At 38.0% G+C, this 20,388-nt stretch overlaps 7 protein-coding genes across 7 annotated transcripts; 5 read left to right on the forward strand and 2 right to left on the reverse strand.

The window, feature by feature from the left end:
• Positions 1–1,180: 1,180 nt before the first annotated feature.
• Positions 1,181–1,750, forward strand: CBG27206 (the record flags this gene model as incomplete). The annotated part of the gene is made up of 2 exons (XM_045238052.1): positions 1,181–1,645; positions 1,727–1,750. 2 exons carry the CDS (start codon positions 1,181–1,183, stop codon positions 1,748–1,750), a joined length of 489 nt encoding a protein of 162 aa, XP_045100228.1.
• Positions 1,751–2,497: 747 nt separating this feature from the next.
• Positions 2,498–5,213, forward strand: CBG27207 (the record flags this gene model as incomplete). The annotated part of the gene is made up of 7 exons (XM_045238053.1): positions 2,498–2,546; positions 2,591–2,715; positions 3,934–4,077; positions 4,134–4,259; positions 4,498–4,701; positions 4,748–4,963; positions 5,016–5,213. 7 exons carry the CDS (start codon positions 2,498–2,500, stop codon positions 5,211–5,213), a joined length of 1,062 nt encoding a protein of 353 aa, XP_045100229.1.
• A 447-nt stretch (positions 5,214–5,660) lies between these two features.
• Positions 5,661–7,492, forward strand: CBG27208 (the record flags this gene model as incomplete). The annotated part of the gene is made up of 6 exons (XM_045238054.1): positions 5,661–5,669; positions 5,717–5,773; positions 5,820–5,902; positions 6,389–6,524; positions 6,821–7,123; positions 7,388–7,492. 6 exons carry the CDS (start codon positions 5,661–5,663, stop codon positions 7,490–7,492), a joined length of 693 nt encoding a protein of 230 aa, XP_045100230.1.
• Positions 7,493–9,306: 1,814 nt separating this feature from the next.
• On the forward strand, positions 9,307–10,135 carry CBG19409 (the record flags this gene model as incomplete). The annotated part of the gene is made up of 3 exons (XM_002637609.1): positions 9,307–9,396; positions 9,633–9,942; positions 9,987–10,135. The coding sequence occupies 3 exons, from the start codon at positions 9,307–9,309 to the stop codon at positions 10,133–10,135; spliced, it is 549 nt and encodes a 182-aa protein (XP_002637655.1).
• Positions 10,136–10,292: 157 nt separating this feature from the next.
• On the reverse strand, positions 10,293–13,441 carry CBG19410 (the record flags this gene model as incomplete). Its single annotated transcript, XM_002637610.2, has 7 exons — positions 10,293–10,376; positions 10,687–10,785; positions 10,832–11,556; positions 12,390–12,478; positions 12,526–12,944; positions 12,997–13,266; positions 13,319–13,441. The coding sequence occupies 7 exons, from the start codon at positions 13,439–13,441 to the stop codon at positions 10,293–10,295; spliced, it is 1,809 nt and encodes a 602-aa protein (XP_002637656.2).
• Positions 13,442–13,693: 252 nt separating this feature from the next.
• Positions 13,694–14,499, forward strand: CBG19411 (the record flags this gene model as incomplete). The annotated part of the gene is made up of 4 exons (XM_002637611.1): positions 13,694–13,821; positions 13,905–14,088; positions 14,135–14,330; positions 14,378–14,499. The coding sequence occupies 4 exons, from the start codon at positions 13,694–13,696 to the stop codon at positions 14,497–14,499; spliced, it is 630 nt and encodes a 209-aa protein (XP_002637657.1).
• A 489-nt stretch (positions 14,500–14,988) lies between these two features.
• CBG19412 lies at positions 14,989–19,514 on the reverse strand (the record flags this gene model as incomplete). Its single annotated transcript, XM_002637612.1, has 2 exons — positions 14,989–15,192; positions 19,242–19,514. 2 exons carry the CDS (start codon positions 19,512–19,514, stop codon positions 14,989–14,991), a joined length of 477 nt encoding a protein of 158 aa, XP_002637658.1.
• Positions 19,515–20,388: the final 874 nt, after the last annotated feature.

Below are 20,388 nucleotides of genomic sequence, written 5' to 3' on the forward strand. Positions count from 1 at the left end.
TTCACTCCCATTTTCTTCCATTCCCTGCGAGATGATGATCCTTGATAATTTATGTTTCAAAGTTCTACATTGCTTATAATCATATCGTTTTCCTGGAACCGTATTATATTCCTTTTCTTTCCATTATTTTATTCAAAATGAAAACATTAACTCGGGAGATTTTTCTTCATATTTCAGAGGTAATATAACCTGTGAACCCCGAAAGTGTTTTTTCCTTCCAAACGGGCACATGTATCGGATTGCGCAACGGAGTATATCTGCTAACAAGTTGAAGAATTGCGCAACGAATGATATACTCACTTGTGTCATTATGCCTTCCGAGCCATGATGGTGCAAATTGCGCAATAAGCACTAAAAAGGTTTGGTGACTCATCAGTTGAGAATATAACACTCCAAGCTGTAGAAGGCAGTAAGCCGAAATTTCCAAAATTGTTGACAAATTAAATATGGCAAATCTTCACTAGACACTAATGAGAGAAGGTATGATAGATGGGAGAAACGTTAATCCGCTTATTAGAACCTGGAGAACGAGACTAGAATTGTGGAAGAGAGAGTTAGCCACCATCGGATACTGTCATGTGGAAATGGCATATTCAGATTTGTTTTGAATCAAAAACAATTTTTTCAGCTCCTCGAAACGTTCGAATATAACGTTCGAATAGAAATGGTTCCAATGGTTGTGGTACATCTTCCTCGCTATTAGCTGTCCAATTCCCACTAAAAAGTAGAAACGTCAATATAATCGTAGTCTAAAAATCATATGATCTTCCCTATGTAACCGTTCTCAATCATTACTGTTCTTGTTTTCCTCCTGTTCGGTATATATGCGAGCCTAGCCGAGCCCCTTTCTCCTCCCTCCTACGAGAGGGGCGTGGCTTGGTACATCTTTCATACACCACCAGACGTTCCCGGAGGCACAATAGTGGGCGGAGTCTCCGCCCATTTCATCACCAGTTAGGTGTCATGACTTCACTTGACAGTTTCTTCTTGTTCTCCCTTATCCTACTCATTTTCGTCGTCTGCTGGATCTGAACACATGTTCGTACACAGCTGTGGCCAAGCTGTGGCAAAGTCGCTATGGCAGGTGGACAACATTTTTGTTATCATTTTTTGTTCTTCCCTCTTCGTCTTTTTTTTCTTCATTGTTATGAATGCAAATTCTATTGTACCTTTTTTACAGATGGCGATGAAAATCAAGCAAGAAATTATTGAGGAAGAGGTAGCAGAAGTTCCTAGAGTGAGCGTGAAACAGGAAGTCGTTGAAGATGGGGGGTTCTGGATGGCGCATGGTGAAGGAGCCACTGTTCCGAATCATGTGGAGCACAATAATTGGAATCAGAATCTCACGCAGCACACACCAACCAACTTGCTGATCCCAAAAAAAGAGTCGTCGTGTCCGAACCTGATTGCCGTTCTCTCTGGGAAGGCTCCCAGAGAGCCAAGGACAAAAACGTCGCCCGTTTTCAAGTCGCCGAAGCCGTACACCAGGAAACAGCCGAAAAATAAGAGTGAAACCAGAATCTCCGAGGAACAGACCATGATCCACATTCGGAACGTTTACGAAATGGAATTTCACAACTTCATGTTCTATGCTTATAGAAGTTTTTATGGCTACCAACAACACATTCCATTCCCACTTCCACCGGTGAGTTCAACTGTCCGTATTTTTGATTCAAGCTGTCAATAATTGTTCACTGGTGTTCATTAAAAATGTTCAAACTTTCAGAATGTGCACCCTTCATGGCTCTGAAGCAGGAATGCCACCAAAGATGAGCGGAATTCCTTTGCCGTCTTCCGGATTTAAATATTTACTCCTTCTTTCTTTTCCTGAATTGTTTCCTCTCTTCCGGATACTTACAACGAGTTCTATTTAAAAAATTTAAATTTTAAAAATATTTTCTAACTGTTGTTCCTCATTTCTTCTTCCCTTTTCCGGGTTTTTTGTTCTTTATTCCTTATTTAGGATTTTCAATTGGTTTTTTTTTCATTCCGCGCCGTCTCTGCTGCCACTTCTCTTTCCCGAATATAGTTATAGTCTAGTTGAATTATAGCTTGGTTAAAGTTATATTTTCCAATTTGGTATCTGTTTTTTAATAAATAGTTTCATCTTCTAAAAGCTACTCATATTTTTTTTTCCATTTTGGATAACGAATCCGGCGCTTTCTTTTTTTAAAACCTTTCCAGATAACCTTTCAGTATCATAAGTTCGTGGGAAACCATTTGGCCTTCATAAAAGTTGTATGCCTGTCCGAAATCAATCCCTTTTTCGATTCAACCCGCTTGATATTGTAGGTTTCTCACGATTTGCTTATTCATGTCGCTTCTTTCATAGTCAAACGGGTATTGGTTGTTGATAGCTATGCAAATTTTTTGCACATCGTGCCTTTCTGTAGCTCATTTGCCGAAAAACAGATGATGTGGAACTGATATATTTGGTACTTTCGTTTATATCAATCAATACAGTTCTGATTATCCATATCCTAATATTTCAGACCAAATGATCCATCATAATGCAAATGCTTTCAACAATCTAGATAAACACAGTGGTGAGAGTTATACTTGATTTCTGAACCATTCCAATTATTTCTAGGACTTAGTTGGGATAATGCTGAATTTCTTCTACGATGGATACTTCAAAATCATCACGAGTACCTTCAAAATAATCACGAGAAGGAAAAATTGAAATCTATGCCAGTGGAAAAAACAATCGACCTTGTATGGCAATTCTGATTGTGAGCGCATTGTCGCAAGTTTTGAACTGTTAGGTGATTTCTAATATTTCTTCCCTAAAATCCATCTATTTTTCAGGCGCCTAACTGTTTTGAGCCATCGATGTGGTCTCAAAATTTTCAATCATTCTTCTTGGATCTTGAGCGAAACGCAGTCGTTTTTCGGTTAGTTACTTTTATCTAAAATTCTCTGGATATTGTGTGAATTGGAAACTTTCTAGAACGACTTCTACGTTTAGAACGAAGTTTAGAACATTTATGGGATACTGTAGAAAAAATACTTCTTGAAAATGTTGCTGTCATAGAAATAGAATAAGATGACGTGCTGTTTTCTTCAAATTTCTTATTTTCGTCTTGTGCCTCTTCTCCCAAAAAACCCATTACAGTATCTCTATTTATGACGGAGAATCTTGCACGATCCGCTCTTCTATTTGCTGACCCTTCGGCCCTCTCTCATCCTATCCCATACCAGTCGTTTTCGTTTCTTTTAAATTCAAAAAAAGAAACGATGCGTTCACATGTGCACCACCCAGCAGCCACCGCACCTACCACATTCATTCGATGTGTCTCTTCCTTTTCTTTTTCGTCCATACCCCTTTTTTGTTTCACATGTGTCCCTTATTCCAGCTGCAGAGACAAATTTTCTGCGAGAATAAGCTATAGGTAATAAGCTTTTCGATGTTTTCTGGTTGTTCTTTTTCTAGAAAAATGATTCTGAGAAAACCCAAAAAAAAATGCCGAAGCTGGATACAGTACGGCCTGGATTTTGTGCTATTCCTTTACCGATTAAAGCGAGAACCCAAATAAACAATTTTTCCTGAGAATTAACGAACTTCAATGATCATATTTCGTTTATTTCTTGACCAAATTCCATTAAATTAGAAATTCTGAATCCAGCGTTTCGTGAGCTCTCAAATAAGCATAAACATGACATAGTTGGAACGCAAGAGTGAATATGACGCACTGCTAGCTACGCGATCACTGAGAAAAAATCTTTGTAGTCATAATCGCAGTACTTTGTTTGGATAACACAAGCGTTTGTTCCATTTTTATGATCACTAATAGTGAGGTGTTTCTAAATAATCAGAAATCATATTTGAAAAAACCACAGTTGATATGCATTTCTCTCACATTCATCCCATTTCCATTTGTTTTTTTCTTCCTCCGGGATCTTTCCTTCCATACAAAACGAACTTTTTCTCAGGTAATGCCTGACCATATTGCTCACAATTTAACCGAACCATGGTTTCTTCTAACGCCGAAAGAATGGATTGTACCCAAGATGGAGGAGATTCGAGTTCTGATTGCTCCTGAATTGGAAACTTCTTCTATTCAAGGGACGTCCCAGGTATTGCTATAATTATCTCTGATTCGTCAGATCATCCATTCAGAGAAATATTTCAGGAGAAATATCAGAAGCTCGGATTCTTTTTCCTCAGGTCCTTCCTGAGAAAAATTAACAGCGGAGTGAACCAGTACAAGCTGAGAGACATCTATGTTGGGATGATGGAATGGACTATTCTCACCGAGGTAAAAATGATAGAATACCGTATTTGCTCTAATGAGCTCACTTATCTCGCTTTCTTCAAAAGATATCAGAATGTGGTCAACTGATAAATTTTTCATCATAATATCAGCCACAATTTTATCAGTTGACATATTTTTAAATTTCTAATAAAAACCGAGATAATTGAGATTCAAGAGTGCGTATTGCTCAGGCTTCTATCACAGCAAATACAGTAGTTTTTCAAGTTCGTTTTAATTACAGAAGATAAAAATGAGCGAAGAGAATATTCAATCCGCTGTCAACACCATCAAATGGATAACGCAGTTGGAACTGAATAAGGATGTTTTAGCCAACCTATATGACAAATCCAAGTTGATGGCGAATGGGGAGGAAAACAAGACGGAAATCTGCATATTTGCTCTTCTCAATACCTTCACCCAAGTGACGCTGACACACAGCTGTGTGGTAGGTTAAGCATTCGTCCGAAACATTCTCGAAAATTTTCTTTCAGTTCCACCAGCACCTCTGTTGGGTTCCATGCTTCAGCTATGTCTTCTACAACCACTTCCTCTCAGCTCTCTCTGTTGGGATGGAATTGCAGAAGAGAGATGATGCGTTGAATATTATTCCGTATGCTTTAAGTCCACCATCTTCCCGCCCATCATCTTCCAGCACACCGGTGCCGACCAATCGACTGCGGGCACCATCGAAAAGAGGCAACTTTCCGGTAAGCATAAAGAAAAGTCCGGTTAACTTGTCCAATCCCAAATTCTTTACAGGAGCACGTCAGAAAAATATTAGATGAGCTATTCAAGCAAACTGATGGTCAGTTTGAACCGAATGAACTAGCAGTGCTGGCTGATCGTTTCAAAGATCACATGACACTGCATCAAATTCGTGTCTACTTCAAGAATATGAGAGCCAAGAAGAAGAAGAGAATGGAGTGTGAGCAGAGTCTGAATGAGCTGCTGGTTTAGGTCCGAGATGTGGATTGCAATTGATAAAGTTGCTCGGTTTTTTGTTTTTAATAATACACGGTTCTTGTCTTGAATGAGCGATCTTTATATTGGAGTTGCGTTTCTTATCACTGTGATTATATTTACTTCAGGAGATTTTACGATGATTATCTTTGTCATTTCAAGAATCATTTTCAAAACCCCTTTCGAAGCATGGACTCTCCCGAAAGCAGTCTTCCGAGTCTCATAGAAGATGATTCTCCTCGTTTTCAGTACGTCACTATAAACTGGAACAGTGGCTGCAAGTCTTTTGGAATCCCAAATGTCGGCTCTAAATTACTGAATCCGATCATTGTGATTTTTTAGGTTGAAGTTATTGAAATTGGAACTGAAAGTCAAAAGGATGATGATTACAGTCTGACAACGTCTTTCAGTCATAAATTCACGAACCATACACCGGATCTTGAAATGAGTTTTGTATGAGCAAAAATGAAAGTTATATAGGATCAGGAACACATTTTCAGGATTGGTGGAATCCGCCTGGATTCTCAAATCACTACATTTTCTTGCCGGATTCAGGAGTACGTCTGAAATTTCCTCGATAAATGTATACAGTAAAAAGTTCAGATCTATGACAAATTGATTTCACAACCGTGGACATCCCCGTCGACTGAGTTCCTGAGACCAAAATACGTTTCAAATGGACTACCGTTGGCCTCCATGTTGACTCCTTTACGGAAGAATTTAAAATTGATCAAGGTTAACATTGAAGAAAACTTATTAAATTTCCAAGTAACAGTTTAGAGAGTTCCTACCAGCGAAATCGCAAAATACATAAAACCGGAGGATTTGGAGAAGAAGTGGGTACAAGCATTTAAAGACTTCTCGACTCGATGGATGCAGATGGAAAGCCCACAGTGTCTAAGAGTAGACTTCAGATCCTATGGCGCAGTTTCAAGAAGGCTCACAAAATCAAACTGAATTCCGTTTATAATTAACCTCGTTCTAGTGTTGTTAACTGTTTGAAAATAAAGTTTAGATTGAAATTGATAACAGGTAGATCAGAAAATATTTTGATCTATATTTTGAACCGGTTGGTTTCAGTTTTCTCGGTGTTTCAGTCACCTAATTTCTATCGTTCCCATTTTTTCATATTTTTTAAATCTTCTTCCTATTTCCAAACTTCTGAATTTCAGCACTATGTCATCTCCGGATGTCTACTTTCTGAACCTCTTGACGACTACACACTACGAAAGAACCATGGAGAATTTAAAAACGGAACTGATACCCGTCATGGAGAAATGTTCTTGGTTTGCAAGACAAGATACAGAGGTGAGGGAGCCGAACCTGGAAGAAAACCTGTAATAGAAGGGCCCCATACCGTTAACTTTGAGTCCATTTATCTCGGTTTCTTCGAAAGTTTTCACATAGTTGTTAACTGATAAATTGCTTATCATAAAATCAGAAGTATTTTGTCAGTTGGTAGCTTTTTCATATTTTGGACAGGTACCGAGATAAATTGGCTCAAAGTTAAAAGTTAGGGTGCCCTTCTATTACAGGGTTTACGGTATTTTCAGAATGTTTTCAATGCGAAAGCCAGCAAATTTTTATTTTATAAAATCTTTCAGACATCATTCAGCCATCTCTTTCGAGCCTTCCGTGAAGCATCCGTCGTTACTTCTCGCAATGAAGGAGACATCCAACTGTTGAACATCATCGGGAATATGTTGAAACATATGCTGGAAAACCTGGAACTATCCATTAACAAATCGGGCGACAGCGATCGAGTTCCATACTCGCAGTGGTTCATCAAGAAATTCGATTTGAACTTTGTCGATTCACTCCACAATCAATACGTCCTTCAGCAAGATACAAGACATGAGTGGCACGATTTGTCGATGTTGAGTGCATTCTGCCAAGTCAACTATAAGGTTAGCTTTTTTTTGGATACTCGTTGGGTAGATCAAATGTTTCGGTTTTAGATTTTCCCCTTACAGATGAGCATGAAAAATTATTTTCTCGAAGTTCCATTCATACAAGCGACCGCTCTAGCTTTGCTCGCGTGGCTCAGTCGGTAGCGGCGCCGTACCTTCAATACTCGCCCCCACAAGTTCAACTCCTCGAAGGGCTTGTATGAACGAAATTTCGAGAGAAATTATTTTTTTTAATGTTAAATCATTCATTAAATTTTGCAGTGCGACTATCCAATGACATCAAACGAATGGGCGATTCGACTCTCCGCCTTCTGCGTGCTATTTTTCAAAACCTTCATTCACATCTTCAATGAAATCTTCGATTGAAAAGGACTCTATATCTTGCCTGTAATAGTTGTTATTACTGTAATAATTCGAATGATATTCGGCCCATCTTCTTCCCATCATGTATTGCTTTTTACTAATGCAATTTTTACCCTTCATTTTCCCCATCTTGTCTATTTTCTTTTAAAGATAAAAATTCAGTTTTTTCTAACAAGGTTTTCTCTGATTGCTAATCACTATAAGTAACAAACAACGTGACGAGAGTCAATTAACATGTAATTGATATCACTTTTTGGTTACGATTATCGCTTTATCAAAAAGTTACGTCATCTTCTTCAGTGTAAAAACTGCAAAAGAATGACTTTTTGTTGAATAAACACCTACGCTTCTGAAATAAGTGACATTCACAGTTTGGGTTCTGTTACAGGAGTGATAAGCAAAAGAAGGGGGTACTGTAGTATGGTAGTTCGAAAAATCGAAGCCATGGAGGAGAAATGCCGGGAGCCGTGGCCGAAGATCCCACAACGAAGACTACTGTACCGAAGCCTAGAAAAGCAATGAAAACCTACAAAATAAATGAGAAAAATAAACATATTTTAGGTTACGGTAGTTGTCGTTGTGGGACATTCGGCTACGGTAGGTTACGGTAGTTGTCGTTGTGGGACATTCGGTTACGGTAGTTGTCGTTGTGGGACATTCGGTCCGATTTTTGTACCAGAATAATACTTTAGCTGATACCATTTTTATTGGGTCAGAGTGTTCCATTCAGAGTATTCATTCGGAGAATTCCACTTTTCTACTTTCTTGTTATGTCAATTGAAGATTTTTGTCTCCTAATTGATAAAGTGTGCACTAGAAACTTCTACAATCAGTTCCTTTAAAAATCACAAGACTTTTACAACTGTTTACTTCAATTTCAATAATTTTCCAATAAAAAAAATAGTTCTTCCATATTTGGGTGCATCAGAAGTAGAACAGAATGTGGTGTTATCATCGAGTCAATTATGAAATTTCGTGATAATAATATAAATCATGTTTCTAAAAATAGAAACATAATTTGCAAGGGTGCGGCTTTTCGGGGCAACAGGTCAACTTCTTTTTCCAGCTTCACATACCGGACATTTCTCGTATGTACGTCATTTGACCGTTCGACTGATAAGAGAAATGATTTATGAGGTCTCTAATTGATAAACAATATTGTAACACCACTACTCGTTTGGATGCTCAAGTATAATCCATTTGCGTCTCTTTCTCCGAAACCCACCACATTTCGTTCCGTTATCTCTTTCAGGGGTTAAACACACTTCAACAGAAAAAAGTGCCCGTGATAAGGACATGTTAAAGTGAACTACAAGGTGATAATCGAATCAATTTTATTTCAGGCAGTTGCTCGACTCTCTTCCTTCTCTTTTTCTCTTTCCATTTTTACCTGATTAGACGGGCAGGGCGGAGCCACACTCTTTTTTCCAACAGTTTCTGTTTCATTTTCCTTGATTTTTTTTCATTGGGGACGGTCGGGCATTTTTTTTAGTAGCTCTAGGTTACTGTAGCCGTTTTTTGTGTGTAGTGGACTGGTTTAAATATTCGATGATATTATTCTAGTACGCTCGAAAATCGAGAAAATGAATCCGGAAAACAAAACTGGTACTTGTCTTTGTTGAACCTGCAGCCATCTGCGTTTCTCTTCTACAGATCTGATTTTTTGAACCATAATGATACCGTTTTGTATGAAAATCGTCCAGTCATTATTCTTCTATTTTCTGGAAAATCGCCTGAGATTCCTGTCAGGAGTGATTTTCCGTTATTCACCATTATCCTCTTCCTTCCTAATTTTCTCAGTCATTCCATTTCTCCAGATGACTGCCCGAACAGAAATCGAGCACCGCAACCTCTATTACAAGCGCCGTTCATCGTGCAGTGGCCTTTACAAAAGTGAACCAATGAAGGTTTGTGCCACACTATAAATGATCAATGATTCCTTTTTCTCCTACCGAAAGTTTCCAGAAGGTTTCTTTTTATCAGAAAGATAGAAATTCTAGGGAGTGGAAGCTGATTAGTAGGTCAAAGTTTTCTAACGATAACTACATTAGTTTTCAGGGAGTGTAAGCCTGTCAATGACAGCGAATAAGGGGTTTCCCGAAATTGAAAATATAAGTATTATACGAAAGACTTTCCTTTTCAGACCCGATCAGCCACATCAGCAACTACAGAAGGAGAAACAAGCGCCGCCCGAGAAGAAGAGATGATCCGATCGAGAGAGCCACGTGTCAAATCGACATCTGTATGCATGGGGTCCCTTCAATTGGAAGGTGAACGTCGTCTTACGAAACCTCCACCTCGGACACTCAACGATTTTCAATTTCTGAGTCCTGAAACTCTAACAATGCAAAACTATGAGCTCCAAACGATCAGACCGCCCGCAATTTCAACATCAGAAATTTTTTGTGAACCTCCACCGGTATACATCTACCGAGTGATCCCGCCGCATGAAAGTGAGCTTTGGTTCCTCTTTGAAATGTTATTTATATTATTTCAGGACACATTTCATCGAAAAAGCCGCCAAATAAGGTTGTGGAATATATGAAAGAACATAAGCATACATTGATTGCTTGGGGATTCGGAATATTCGCTGTCACATTGTGCCTTGTCGTGATTGTTCTTCAATGTAGATCGAACTTCAAATGAATATCGACTCTACCATCTATTTAATGTACATAATTGTATTCTGTGAATATTCATGCTCAAACCCGCGTCCAAAAATTTGAATGATCAAAGAAAAATTGCTGAGTACATAATAACGATAATAAAGTGAATTAAAAAATATATGTATAGTGCATGAAATTCAATAAACATCAATTTGCTCTGCTAGCGTCTTCATTGAACGAACCACAGGGCACGATGTCGCTGTTCCCGAGAAGAATTCGATCTAAAAAATCGTTAAGCCTTTTTTCTGCCATTTTTAGGTGGAAAATTCGTAAATGTCAACGCCAGAAATTGCTCTTTCCCTTTCTATCAAGTTTATGTCACATGTGAAACAAAAAAGTTCCACGGTACATGAAACGAAGTAGGAGGTCGTAAAGATAAGATAAGGGTGCTCGACAAGCACGACTTATTGTATTTTATAGGTTTGTTGATTCTGACAACTGACCAGAAGGCTATCAGTACCAGGAAATCAAAAATTGAAAGCAATTTGGCATATAATAAAAGTTAGAAATGACATTAATGGAATCACTTACCTCAAAAACTAGATCCAGCCTCTGCAGTTGCTGTTCTAACGCCTCTAACCGTCGCTTTCCATCTCTTCGCTTTTCCAAATCACTGGATTTTCGAACTGCCTAAAAATCAGTTATGTACAACTTATAAAAATTGAAAATCCCTCACTATTGCTTCTTCACAAGTGTATCCGATCAAACGATGTAGTGTTGAATTGTCGATAAATGCTTCCGTTGTCCCGGAATCATCTTTTAAACTCACTTTCATTGTCCATAACTCATCGACAACTCGCAACGGCTCAACGATGTCATCGATAAAGGCCAAAATAAGAAATCGTTTTGATCCTATTGAGTATTTGATTTTCTTTAGACTATCTATAAATGTTGACAGCTTCAGACTTGAAAAAGCTTTTAGAGCCTCCCGTTCTTCTTTGGAATACGACTCTTCCTCTTCTTTTTTCTTCACGTCTTCTCCTTTTGCTTCCGAAAGGCGTTCCTTTTTAATTTGCGGTGGAGGTGGAGTCACGAGTTCAATTACTTGTATATCATCATCACTTTCTGCTTCAATTTTCACTTTTTTCAACGGCGGCTGAGCTTGCACTCGGAATGGATTCTTCGTCTGGTTGGGGCACGACACAGGTTCTTCGTCTTTTTCAATCATCCCCTCTAATAATTCATCCATCGGATCAAGCCGTCGTGACGTCAGAATTCCAGTGCTACGACGATGTAGCGCTTCTAACGGAGGAGTTTTCGTCTGCTTTTTGGGTGAGCGATTAGATATTCGTCGAGTGGGCTCGAACTCTTCTTCTTCGTCATTTTGAATCCGGCGAATGAGAGACGAAACCAGAATAGCTTCTTTCGGTTTTCTCGTAGATGAGTGTTGGTTTTCGTAATCTGGAAACAGGTCTTGTAACTAAAAATCTGGGCGACGAAGTATCTCGAAGCGAATTCTCGAGAGAAAAATTTATTTTTTTTCTTCACTATTTTGCAGAATTCTTAGACCTTTTTACGTTTTTTAGCTAATTTTGAAGATTATTTTTCGATTTTTCCGGTTTTGTGTTGTAAATTTGAGAGGATGGTTTGCGAAGATTACTGTAGATTACTGCAGAAAACCAACTTCCTCTTGTGGTTTTTTTTGACACAAAATCAGCTTTTTTTCTGCATTTTGACGTGATTGTGTTTGCAAAAAAAGCCACAAAAGGATCTTCGCGAATACCCTCTGGTAATCGGTTTCTAACCAGTTTCGGGCAATTTTCCAACCAGATTCGGGAACGCGCATTTTCCAACCAGATTCGAGTAAAATTCCAACCAGATTCGGAAAGTTTTTATTTTCCGACCAGATCCGGTGATTTTCTGACCAGATCCGACCGAGAAAGCTAATTTCCCAACCTGATTCGGACAATTTTCTAACCAGGTCTAGCCATTTCTGCTCCGGAATTTTCCCGAATCTGGTTGGAAACCGATTACCAGAGCCGTTCCATCAAACTTCACACGAAAAAACCGGGAAAATCGAAAAATAATTTTTAAAAATAGCTGAAAAGTTTTCTTTGAAAACCTAAAAATGTCTAAAAATTTTGCAAAATAGCAAAGAAAAATCACTAATTTTTTTGAATTTTTTCTTTGTTTCTATATGAATCCTAATATTTTTCTACACTGTGTACATCAGTAGGTCGTTAACGCTCGTTTCAGAGCCTGATCTGGAGAACGGGGAAAACAGCTATACCAACCTGAGCCTTCACTGTCAGAAATATGGTTTTCTTCGTCAAAGACATCTGGGGACATTTCCCGTGGTTCTGGAGCTCTCGATTTCGACGGCCTGGAAATTCGGGAATTAGTTGAGTTCCGAGAATCAGAATACCATACGTGCAAGGGACCGGTTTCTTTTGGAAATATCGACTAATCATTGACGACGGTCCTGGTTGAGAAGGTGGCGGATTGGGTCGAGAAACGGAGGTGGACGTAGATGGCTGATTAGAAGCCGCCTGTCTTTCAGAAGGAACCGAAGTAGATGTCGATGGTTTGTGATCTTTGATTTTCAGCATTCGCGCATATTCTTCCACTGGTAGATGACAGTTCAACAGAGGTAACACTTCTCCACCAAGGATTCGGCAATTTCCGGGTTTCAACAAGAATGTGCCTCGTCGAATGTCGCATGGAGGCTCGATGAGAAGTTTCGTTCCTGGTTTGCAGTGGAGAGAAAGTTGAGGACATTTCCAGAATTCGATCGCGTTTAGAAATGATTCACCATCGGTTAGAGACAGCTTCAAAAGTCGTGATGGTTTCTGGAACCTAATATTTCAATAAAATTCTGATATCAAACTTGAAATGGTTTACTTGATCTGAGTCATCTTCTTTTTCGTGAAAAACCTTCTCGAAACCCGAATTGTCTTCTTTTTTACCACTTCTGTTCAAATTGCAATATTGCTGGTAATATGGACTTCCAGTATCGATAAATCCATTCACTTGACATACAATTGGTCCTTGCAGATGTTGTTTCTGAATGCTCGAATCAATTCCGTGGTTTCCAAATGCAGGGAACGATGTTGATTCAATGTTTGAACATGTCCACTGATCCAGAACAATATTTGCAAATGTTTCATTGTCCTGAAATACGATTCGTTAGGCTTGAGACTATTATTTCTGTATAAACTCATACAAAATCTCTCGAAAGCGGCACATGGTTGTGTAGAAAATCGATAACTGAATTCAGCCATTCTTCTTTTAACAGAATATGTCTGTCACCAAAATATTGCAGCAGAAATGTGCATTCAGAGCTCATGAAGCAAGGATTGTGTTCAAAAAGTAATTATTCGCGGTAAGTGTATCCGCGCGCCGCAGAGTTGCAAGAACCTCGTGCGGCGTTTGCTTGTCGGAATACGAAGCCCCGCCCATTTTTTGTTTTATTTATTTTTGCCATTTCTGAGTATTAGAAACAAAATAACTGAAGCTTTTGTGATTTTCCGGTTCCGGATGTCACAAAAATTAATCTTTGTTGTTTTATCTGTTAAAGGTGTCCAAATTATAGGAAAAAATGGCTGATAATCTTATGCGCGGACGAAAAAGAGGGCGCGGAGGGATGCGGGCAGTATTTAGAAAAGGAACGTCTGAGGAGCCAGAGCAAGAAGAGCCGATTCTCACAAAAGAAGAATATTTGAAAAAGTAGGTTTAGAAGATAAACAAAGATAATTTATTAACGATTTCTCAACATTCGAGTTTTTGCTGAACAACAATTTTCTTTTCAGAAAAAGGATGCTTCTTCGACGCGCGGTCCTTGCTGAAAATCAATACAATGCACTTCGCACACGATTGAAGGAAAATAAAGCCAGAGAGCTGATAGAGTACAAGCAAGCCGTTGCGCGTAAACAATGTCCGGAGTATTTGGCTGGATTGAGTAAAGCACAGGAAGAACTCGACGGCAAAAAAGCTGTAAGAGATTTGCTTCAACTCATTTAAGTTATCCAAGGGATTGTAGATTATCGAGACAAGATACAAAATGAAACTCGGTCAAATATTGGATGAGTATGAGGCAGAGACGGATATGAATAGAACCCAGTTTGAAGACCAGTATATTTACTCGAAAAACCGTTATATGGACTTTTTCAAGAATTTGATAGAGGAAAAGAAGAAGAGGGAGAAAGAAGTTGGAATCATTCTGGGAGCATTGCTAAGTACGTCAAGTTTATGATCTTGCTATGGAAATTTTATTGTCTTTCAGTTCTTCCGCCGCTTCCAAAAGGTATTTGTGAAAAGCCAGTCTTCCAAGACGTCGTGGCTGCTGGAAGGATGACTCGGAGCATGGCTCGCAAGGTTGAAGAGGGACCATCGACATCAAGCTGAATTTATTTGGTTTATAGACCTATTTTTAAATTATACTCATCCGAATTGTATCAGTTTTGTCTGTAAATTGAAAAACATGAATAAGTCTCACGATTACCAGTAATTTGTCAAAAAACACCCACGAACATTTCTTTGTTGACTCCAAAAGCCTTTATGCTTTCATCAAAAACAAGTGTCCTTTTCAACAATTTGCATAAGTGACACCTTTACTTTTTTTTGTGGGAATTTTTATGGGATTCGTCAAACAACTGCGATGACTTTATTTTTGGAATGCGAAGAAAATGCGGAGAAAGAGAGAAAAAAAAGAGTTTTACAAGAGTACGGTCATTCGGAACTATTAAAGAAAGTTGGAAGAAGAGGAGGAAGAGCCAGCTGAAGCACACACACACGACACTGGACGGATCTGAAAATTCAAAATTGAGAGTGAATGACACAAATTTGAAAACTCACCACAAGCACATAAAAACTTCCTCTTGTTATAGGTTCCTCTTACTGCTCGTCTTCTCCAGCGAAGAAGCGAGCGCGTTTTCCCCGCAATCCTTTCAACGACATCATTGGAACACGTTTGTTGTAGTCTGGATCCCTCTTTCCTCGCAACCCACGGAGTCCTGGAAATGCGAACATCTCGCCTTCGGAGGCAGCTGCAGCTGGTTGGTGGCTCCGTTTGTATTGGGATGGCCAGTAGACTTGTGCCTGCAAAACATTTTCTGACTTCAAATAGGAAACATGATGTAATATTTTAAGATGTGCACATTATCTCATCAATCATTCATATCGGAAGTTTACTTTACCCGATCGGGCTATAAACTTTAAGAAAATATTATTCCGGTGGCCGCGGCCGAAGGTCCCACAATGACAACTACAGTAACCTAACAATTGGTTTATCTTTCAAATTTATTTTCTCGATTTTGGTGCGTTTTCGGTCAAGTTTATAAAAAAAAACAATTTTTTTCCGACATTTTCGGGGAAAATAACAGAAAACCTGACAAAAAGCAGTGAAAAACGAAAAAATAAAATATATCCAGATTACGGTAGTGGGACCTTCGGCCACGGCCACCGCCGTTTCTCTTCCACAACTCCGATTTTTGTATCAGAATAATAATGCTCTTGTCGTTGTTCCTGTGATGAACTAAAAATTGCTATGAATTGCTTATTATCCTCCCCCATGACGGAGGTTCCCAAAAAAGCAGCATTCTTCTGAATTTAGTGCTTCTAAGCAGAAGGAAAAAGTAGGTTGAAACGTGATTCCCCGCTTATATATTTGACAATTGAAGCGTGAATTTCAGTGGGTTTCCGGTTCCAGTTTGATGCATAAACCTCTTCTACAAAAGTCACCGCACTTTGTCTAATTTTTCGGGTCCCTTGAGAAACGAAAAAAACTTTGGGTTATGAAATTTGATTTAATGTAAATTGTCTGAGTGTGTGTGGGAATATGATGTCGTGTCCTGATTATTTTTCTAATTCTGTGAAGTTGAAGAAAAATAATTGCATGACCAGATCAAAAAAGGCTTCTGGATTTTGAGAATTTGACGTTGTTGTGATGTGAATTTGGGAAAATAGGTGAACAGCAAAGTTGAAATAGGAAACCCTAAAACGATCTCTAACCAATGACTAATGAGGAAGTGAGAATTTTTTGATAAATTGAAAAGAAAATAACTATTTCTTTTATCGAATCTCAGGAAAGATGGGCAAAGAATGCACAACATATCAAAAACCAGCTCACTCTTAACCGTCAAATAACCGTCAAGTTTTAGTTCAATTAACCGTCAAATTTGAGTTCAATTATCTCGAATTCTGTGAAAGATATCAAAAACTTGGCAACTGATAAAATATTGGTAATATTACAAACAACATCTTATTAGTTGACAAATGTTTGATATCTTTTACAGAAATAGAGATAATTGAGCTCAAAGTTGACGTGTTGGATGGGTGTACAAATATACGGTTTACAAATATCGTAAAACCTGTATTAGGAGGGTCGGCCTACTATTGTTCCAAGGAACTTTTGAAGGGCTCTTCTATTAAAGAGGCCTTTCGATTACAGGGGACTGAGGGGACCCTGAGGGGAGCCCTTCTATTTTTGGGGCATTTTTTCCGAAAATTTTTATCAAAAAATTCAGTGAATTTTCGTTCAAAAATTCATCGATTTCACTAAAATTGAGCTAATTTTGATTTCACTAAAATTTATTTCACTAAAACTGAGCAGGAATTTCTGGAATATTTTTCTCTGAAAACAAGCAGAATTTTCAATTTCAAACAGCACATTTTGAAGAGGTCTATTACAGGGGCCCTACAATTTTTCCAAGTCCTTATCAGATTGCCCTTATATAAGAGGGGTCTTTCAGTTAAAAGAGCCCTTCTTGTATAGGTTTTACGGTATTATAAAAACTTTTGAAATATTTTGAACTACAATCGATTTCTCACAAAGGTTTTACGATGCAATTATCTTTTAATTTTTAATCAAATTTTACAAAAAATACCCCTGATGTCAATTCTACTGTCATGTCATTAGTCAGAGTCCTCAGATAGAGGACCTTCCATGGCGACACCGTTCAACTAAGGTCCATCATCACCCGTATACTCTGGGACCCCGTCAGATGATTAATGGTTTTCCATTTTCTATGAATACATTTTTCATGACATTTTCGAAACAAAAAAAGCCACAAATTGTTTTTTTTGTACGAATTTTAAACGAGATAACAGTTATAGGAGATTGAATGTCAGGACTTTCAAATTGAAAACTTGAATCACTATTTTTTGAACTTGAAAACATTACCCAAGGGGATATCAGAGGTTATAGGTCAAAAGAGCACAAAAAAAAACAAGGCTCACATCATCAAAGTGCGTGTCGAGTTGAGCTGTAGTGATAGACACGAACAATAAAAGAAGAAGACCCAGAAAAGAATAGTTGATAACCATGTCTCGGGTAGGAGGAAGAAGACGTCGGGAACTGGACGTCGACAAAAAGTGAGAAGGGTGGCGTTAGAGCCATATTCTCCCGACGGAGAGGCTCCGCCTACTTGAGTCGTTTTCTTGTAGGGGCGAGGCTTAAGGAGAAAGGATAGAAGTGTTGAGAAGAATAAAAGTGATGGACATGAATGGGAAAGGAGTAGGATTAGGGAAAAATTAGAATTCGTTTGGTATCTGGAAAAGTTTAGATGCGGAGAAGTCGTACTTTCCCAGAGTTTTCAGAATATCAGAATTCCAGTCTTTCAGAATTTCAGTGTTTCCGACTTCAAGACTTTCAAAGCTTCAGAATCTTAGGATTTCGGAATCTCAGAATCTCAAAACCTCAGAATTTCAGAATCTCATAATTTCAGAATCACAAAACCTCAGAATTTCAGAATCTCATAATTGCAGAATCTCAGAATCTCAGAAACTCAGTAACTCAGAACCACAGAGTTTGAGAGTTTCAGAATGACCGAATTTCCGATCTTCAGGATTCCAGAATTTCAGAATCTCAGAATTTCAGAATCACAGGGTCTCTGAATTTCAGGATTTCAGAGTTTCCGAATTTTTAGAATTTTCTTGCAGTATTTTTGAGTTTCTGAATCTGAGAATTTCCGTTCGTCAGAATCATGGAATCTCAGAATCTCAGAGACTCAGAATCTCAGAATCTCAGAATCTCAGAATCTCAGAAAATCCGATCATTAAAATCTAAGAGTCTCAGAATTTCAGAGTTTCAGAATCTAAGCTAAGAATTTCAGATTTTTAGGTTTCCGTAACTTCAGAATTACATAATTTCATAATTCAACAACTGTTCTCTTTCTTCTCCTTCTTCTCCTCCTTCTTCTCCTTTTTTTGTTCCTTGATTTGTTAGTCATATTTTCGCCTCCAAAAAAGATCATACTATTCTCACGCTATTTCGTTTTTCTCTCTTTTTTTTCTTTGAATGAATCAAATCCTTTTTTCAAACATGTCTGCATGAAAACTGAAAATTTCTCGAAATCAAAACGCTCGCTCATAGACACAGACTGCCTTGTGTGATTGAGTGATTAATCCTTTATTTTGAATTGTCACAAAATTATTCTTCTGTTTTGTTCTGGAAAGTCTTCTTCAGAAAACTGTCCTTTCGTTTTTCAGTAGACAAAACCGAAAATATAAATATTTCTGAAGTGTCACCGATCATAAATCGAGGCTGCACTTTTCATGTTTTCATTTCCTGTCGTCACGTCATCTCATAAGCAGATTTTTATGAAGTCAGATTTTTATTTTATTTTTTCTGAAGCCAGATTTTTATTCGGAAACTTGTCCAAGAAGAAGTCATAAAAACAGAAGATTAGAAATTTGAAAAAAAAAGGAAATTAAATTTCTTGGGGATTTTCTGACGATTTTTGAACGGTTTCATCTGAATAGTCGCGATCTTCTGAGAGGAAAATTGTCTCCAAATTCACATTCCCAATGTCATATGTCTTCAGAGCTTTCGTTCCGTAGGTGATGTACACTTGTGGAAGAAGGAACTTGGATTTTCGATTGCCGACCTGAAAAACATTCCACTCATTAAAATGGGACACCGACCAAAATTTGTATTGCTTTAAAATGTTCGAACAGTTATTTACGTTCCTAATATTATTGCCAAGGGTAAAAAAAAGTCCAATATCCTAAATAGGTCTGAAAGCTTTGGTCAGAAATCGCGCCCCAGATAACTTTTAGATCAGACGAAATTTAATAATTTACAGAAGCCTCATTCTCATTGGAGCGCTATTTCTGACCAGGCCGTTTGGAACCCTGCGTAGACTTACTTTTCCTCCATCGTTGCAATCATGAATCACTTCCAACATTGGCTCAATTCTAGTCAATTCTGCAGTTCCTCCAGACAGCGTGATATTTCCAAACCCATTCGTCACCCCTTCATCCAACAAGTCATTCTCATGGGAGTACCTATCCAAATCGTACAACTTCACAGTAATACCCTTTGCAGGACTCTCTCCACATGAAAATTGTCCATGTACTCCATACGACTGGTATAAAGTAGAAGCTGGAGCAAAGAAGAGGAATAAAAGAATGAGAATCATCTGTGAGACGAAGAATACGACGACTGATCGAAGTGCTCCTCCAGCAGACGAATGATTATTGTTTATTTATTAAACGTTTTTTTTTCTTTGAAATTTGTGTATATCGAGTTTCCCATCTCGCTCTTTTTTTCTGTTCGTGCCCTTCCTAATGAACTCCAGAAGAATGAAAAAGGGTATACCCAATAGTTCTTCCACATTGATCAGAGAGTTTTCAAACGGAAAGAATGAGCATTCATAGACAGTAAATAATACGTAGATAGAGTCATAAGGAGGGGAAATGAAAAGAAGAGTACTGATACTTCGGTGTTGTTGTTGTTTGGAAGAAGAAGAGACTAATGATCAAACAATACGTCAAAATTGAATATTTTGACTCATAGAGTACATGGTATCTACTATATTTAGAAGATTAACGTTTTGTAGTTTGATCGGTTTTTTTTTTGAAATGAAGCCCGGTTTTTTTTTAATTTTCGTTAAAAAATTTTTACTTTGATAGTACTCTGAATCACTACCAGGCATGACTTTTGATTTGAATATTTTTGAATTCCATTTAAAAATGAGCTTTTTCAGCACATACCGTAAACAATACAATAGAATGACCTCTCTAACGTTTAACTTTGAGTTCATATATCTGTAAGAGGGATCAAAGTTTGGTCAACTGACAAAATATTTTTGATATTATGATAAACATTTTTCTAGTTGACTACTTTTTGATATCTTTTATTATATCTCCTCCCCCAAAAAACCTTAAAATAGAATTTCGAATGATGACCAAAGTGTCTAATTTTCAGCTTCGTACTTTTCCCTGAACTTCTCGTATTTATTATACATGACTCATCAAAGAAAAAACATTGACAACTGCCATTGTCTCGTCTTC

This window comes from Caenorhabditis briggsae (genome assembly GCF_000004555.2).
Source record: "Caenorhabditis briggsae complete genome, chrV, whole genome shotgun sequence".
Taxonomy (NCBI): domain Eukaryota; kingdom Metazoa; phylum Nematoda; class Chromadorea; order Rhabditida; family Rhabditidae; genus Caenorhabditis; species Caenorhabditis briggsae.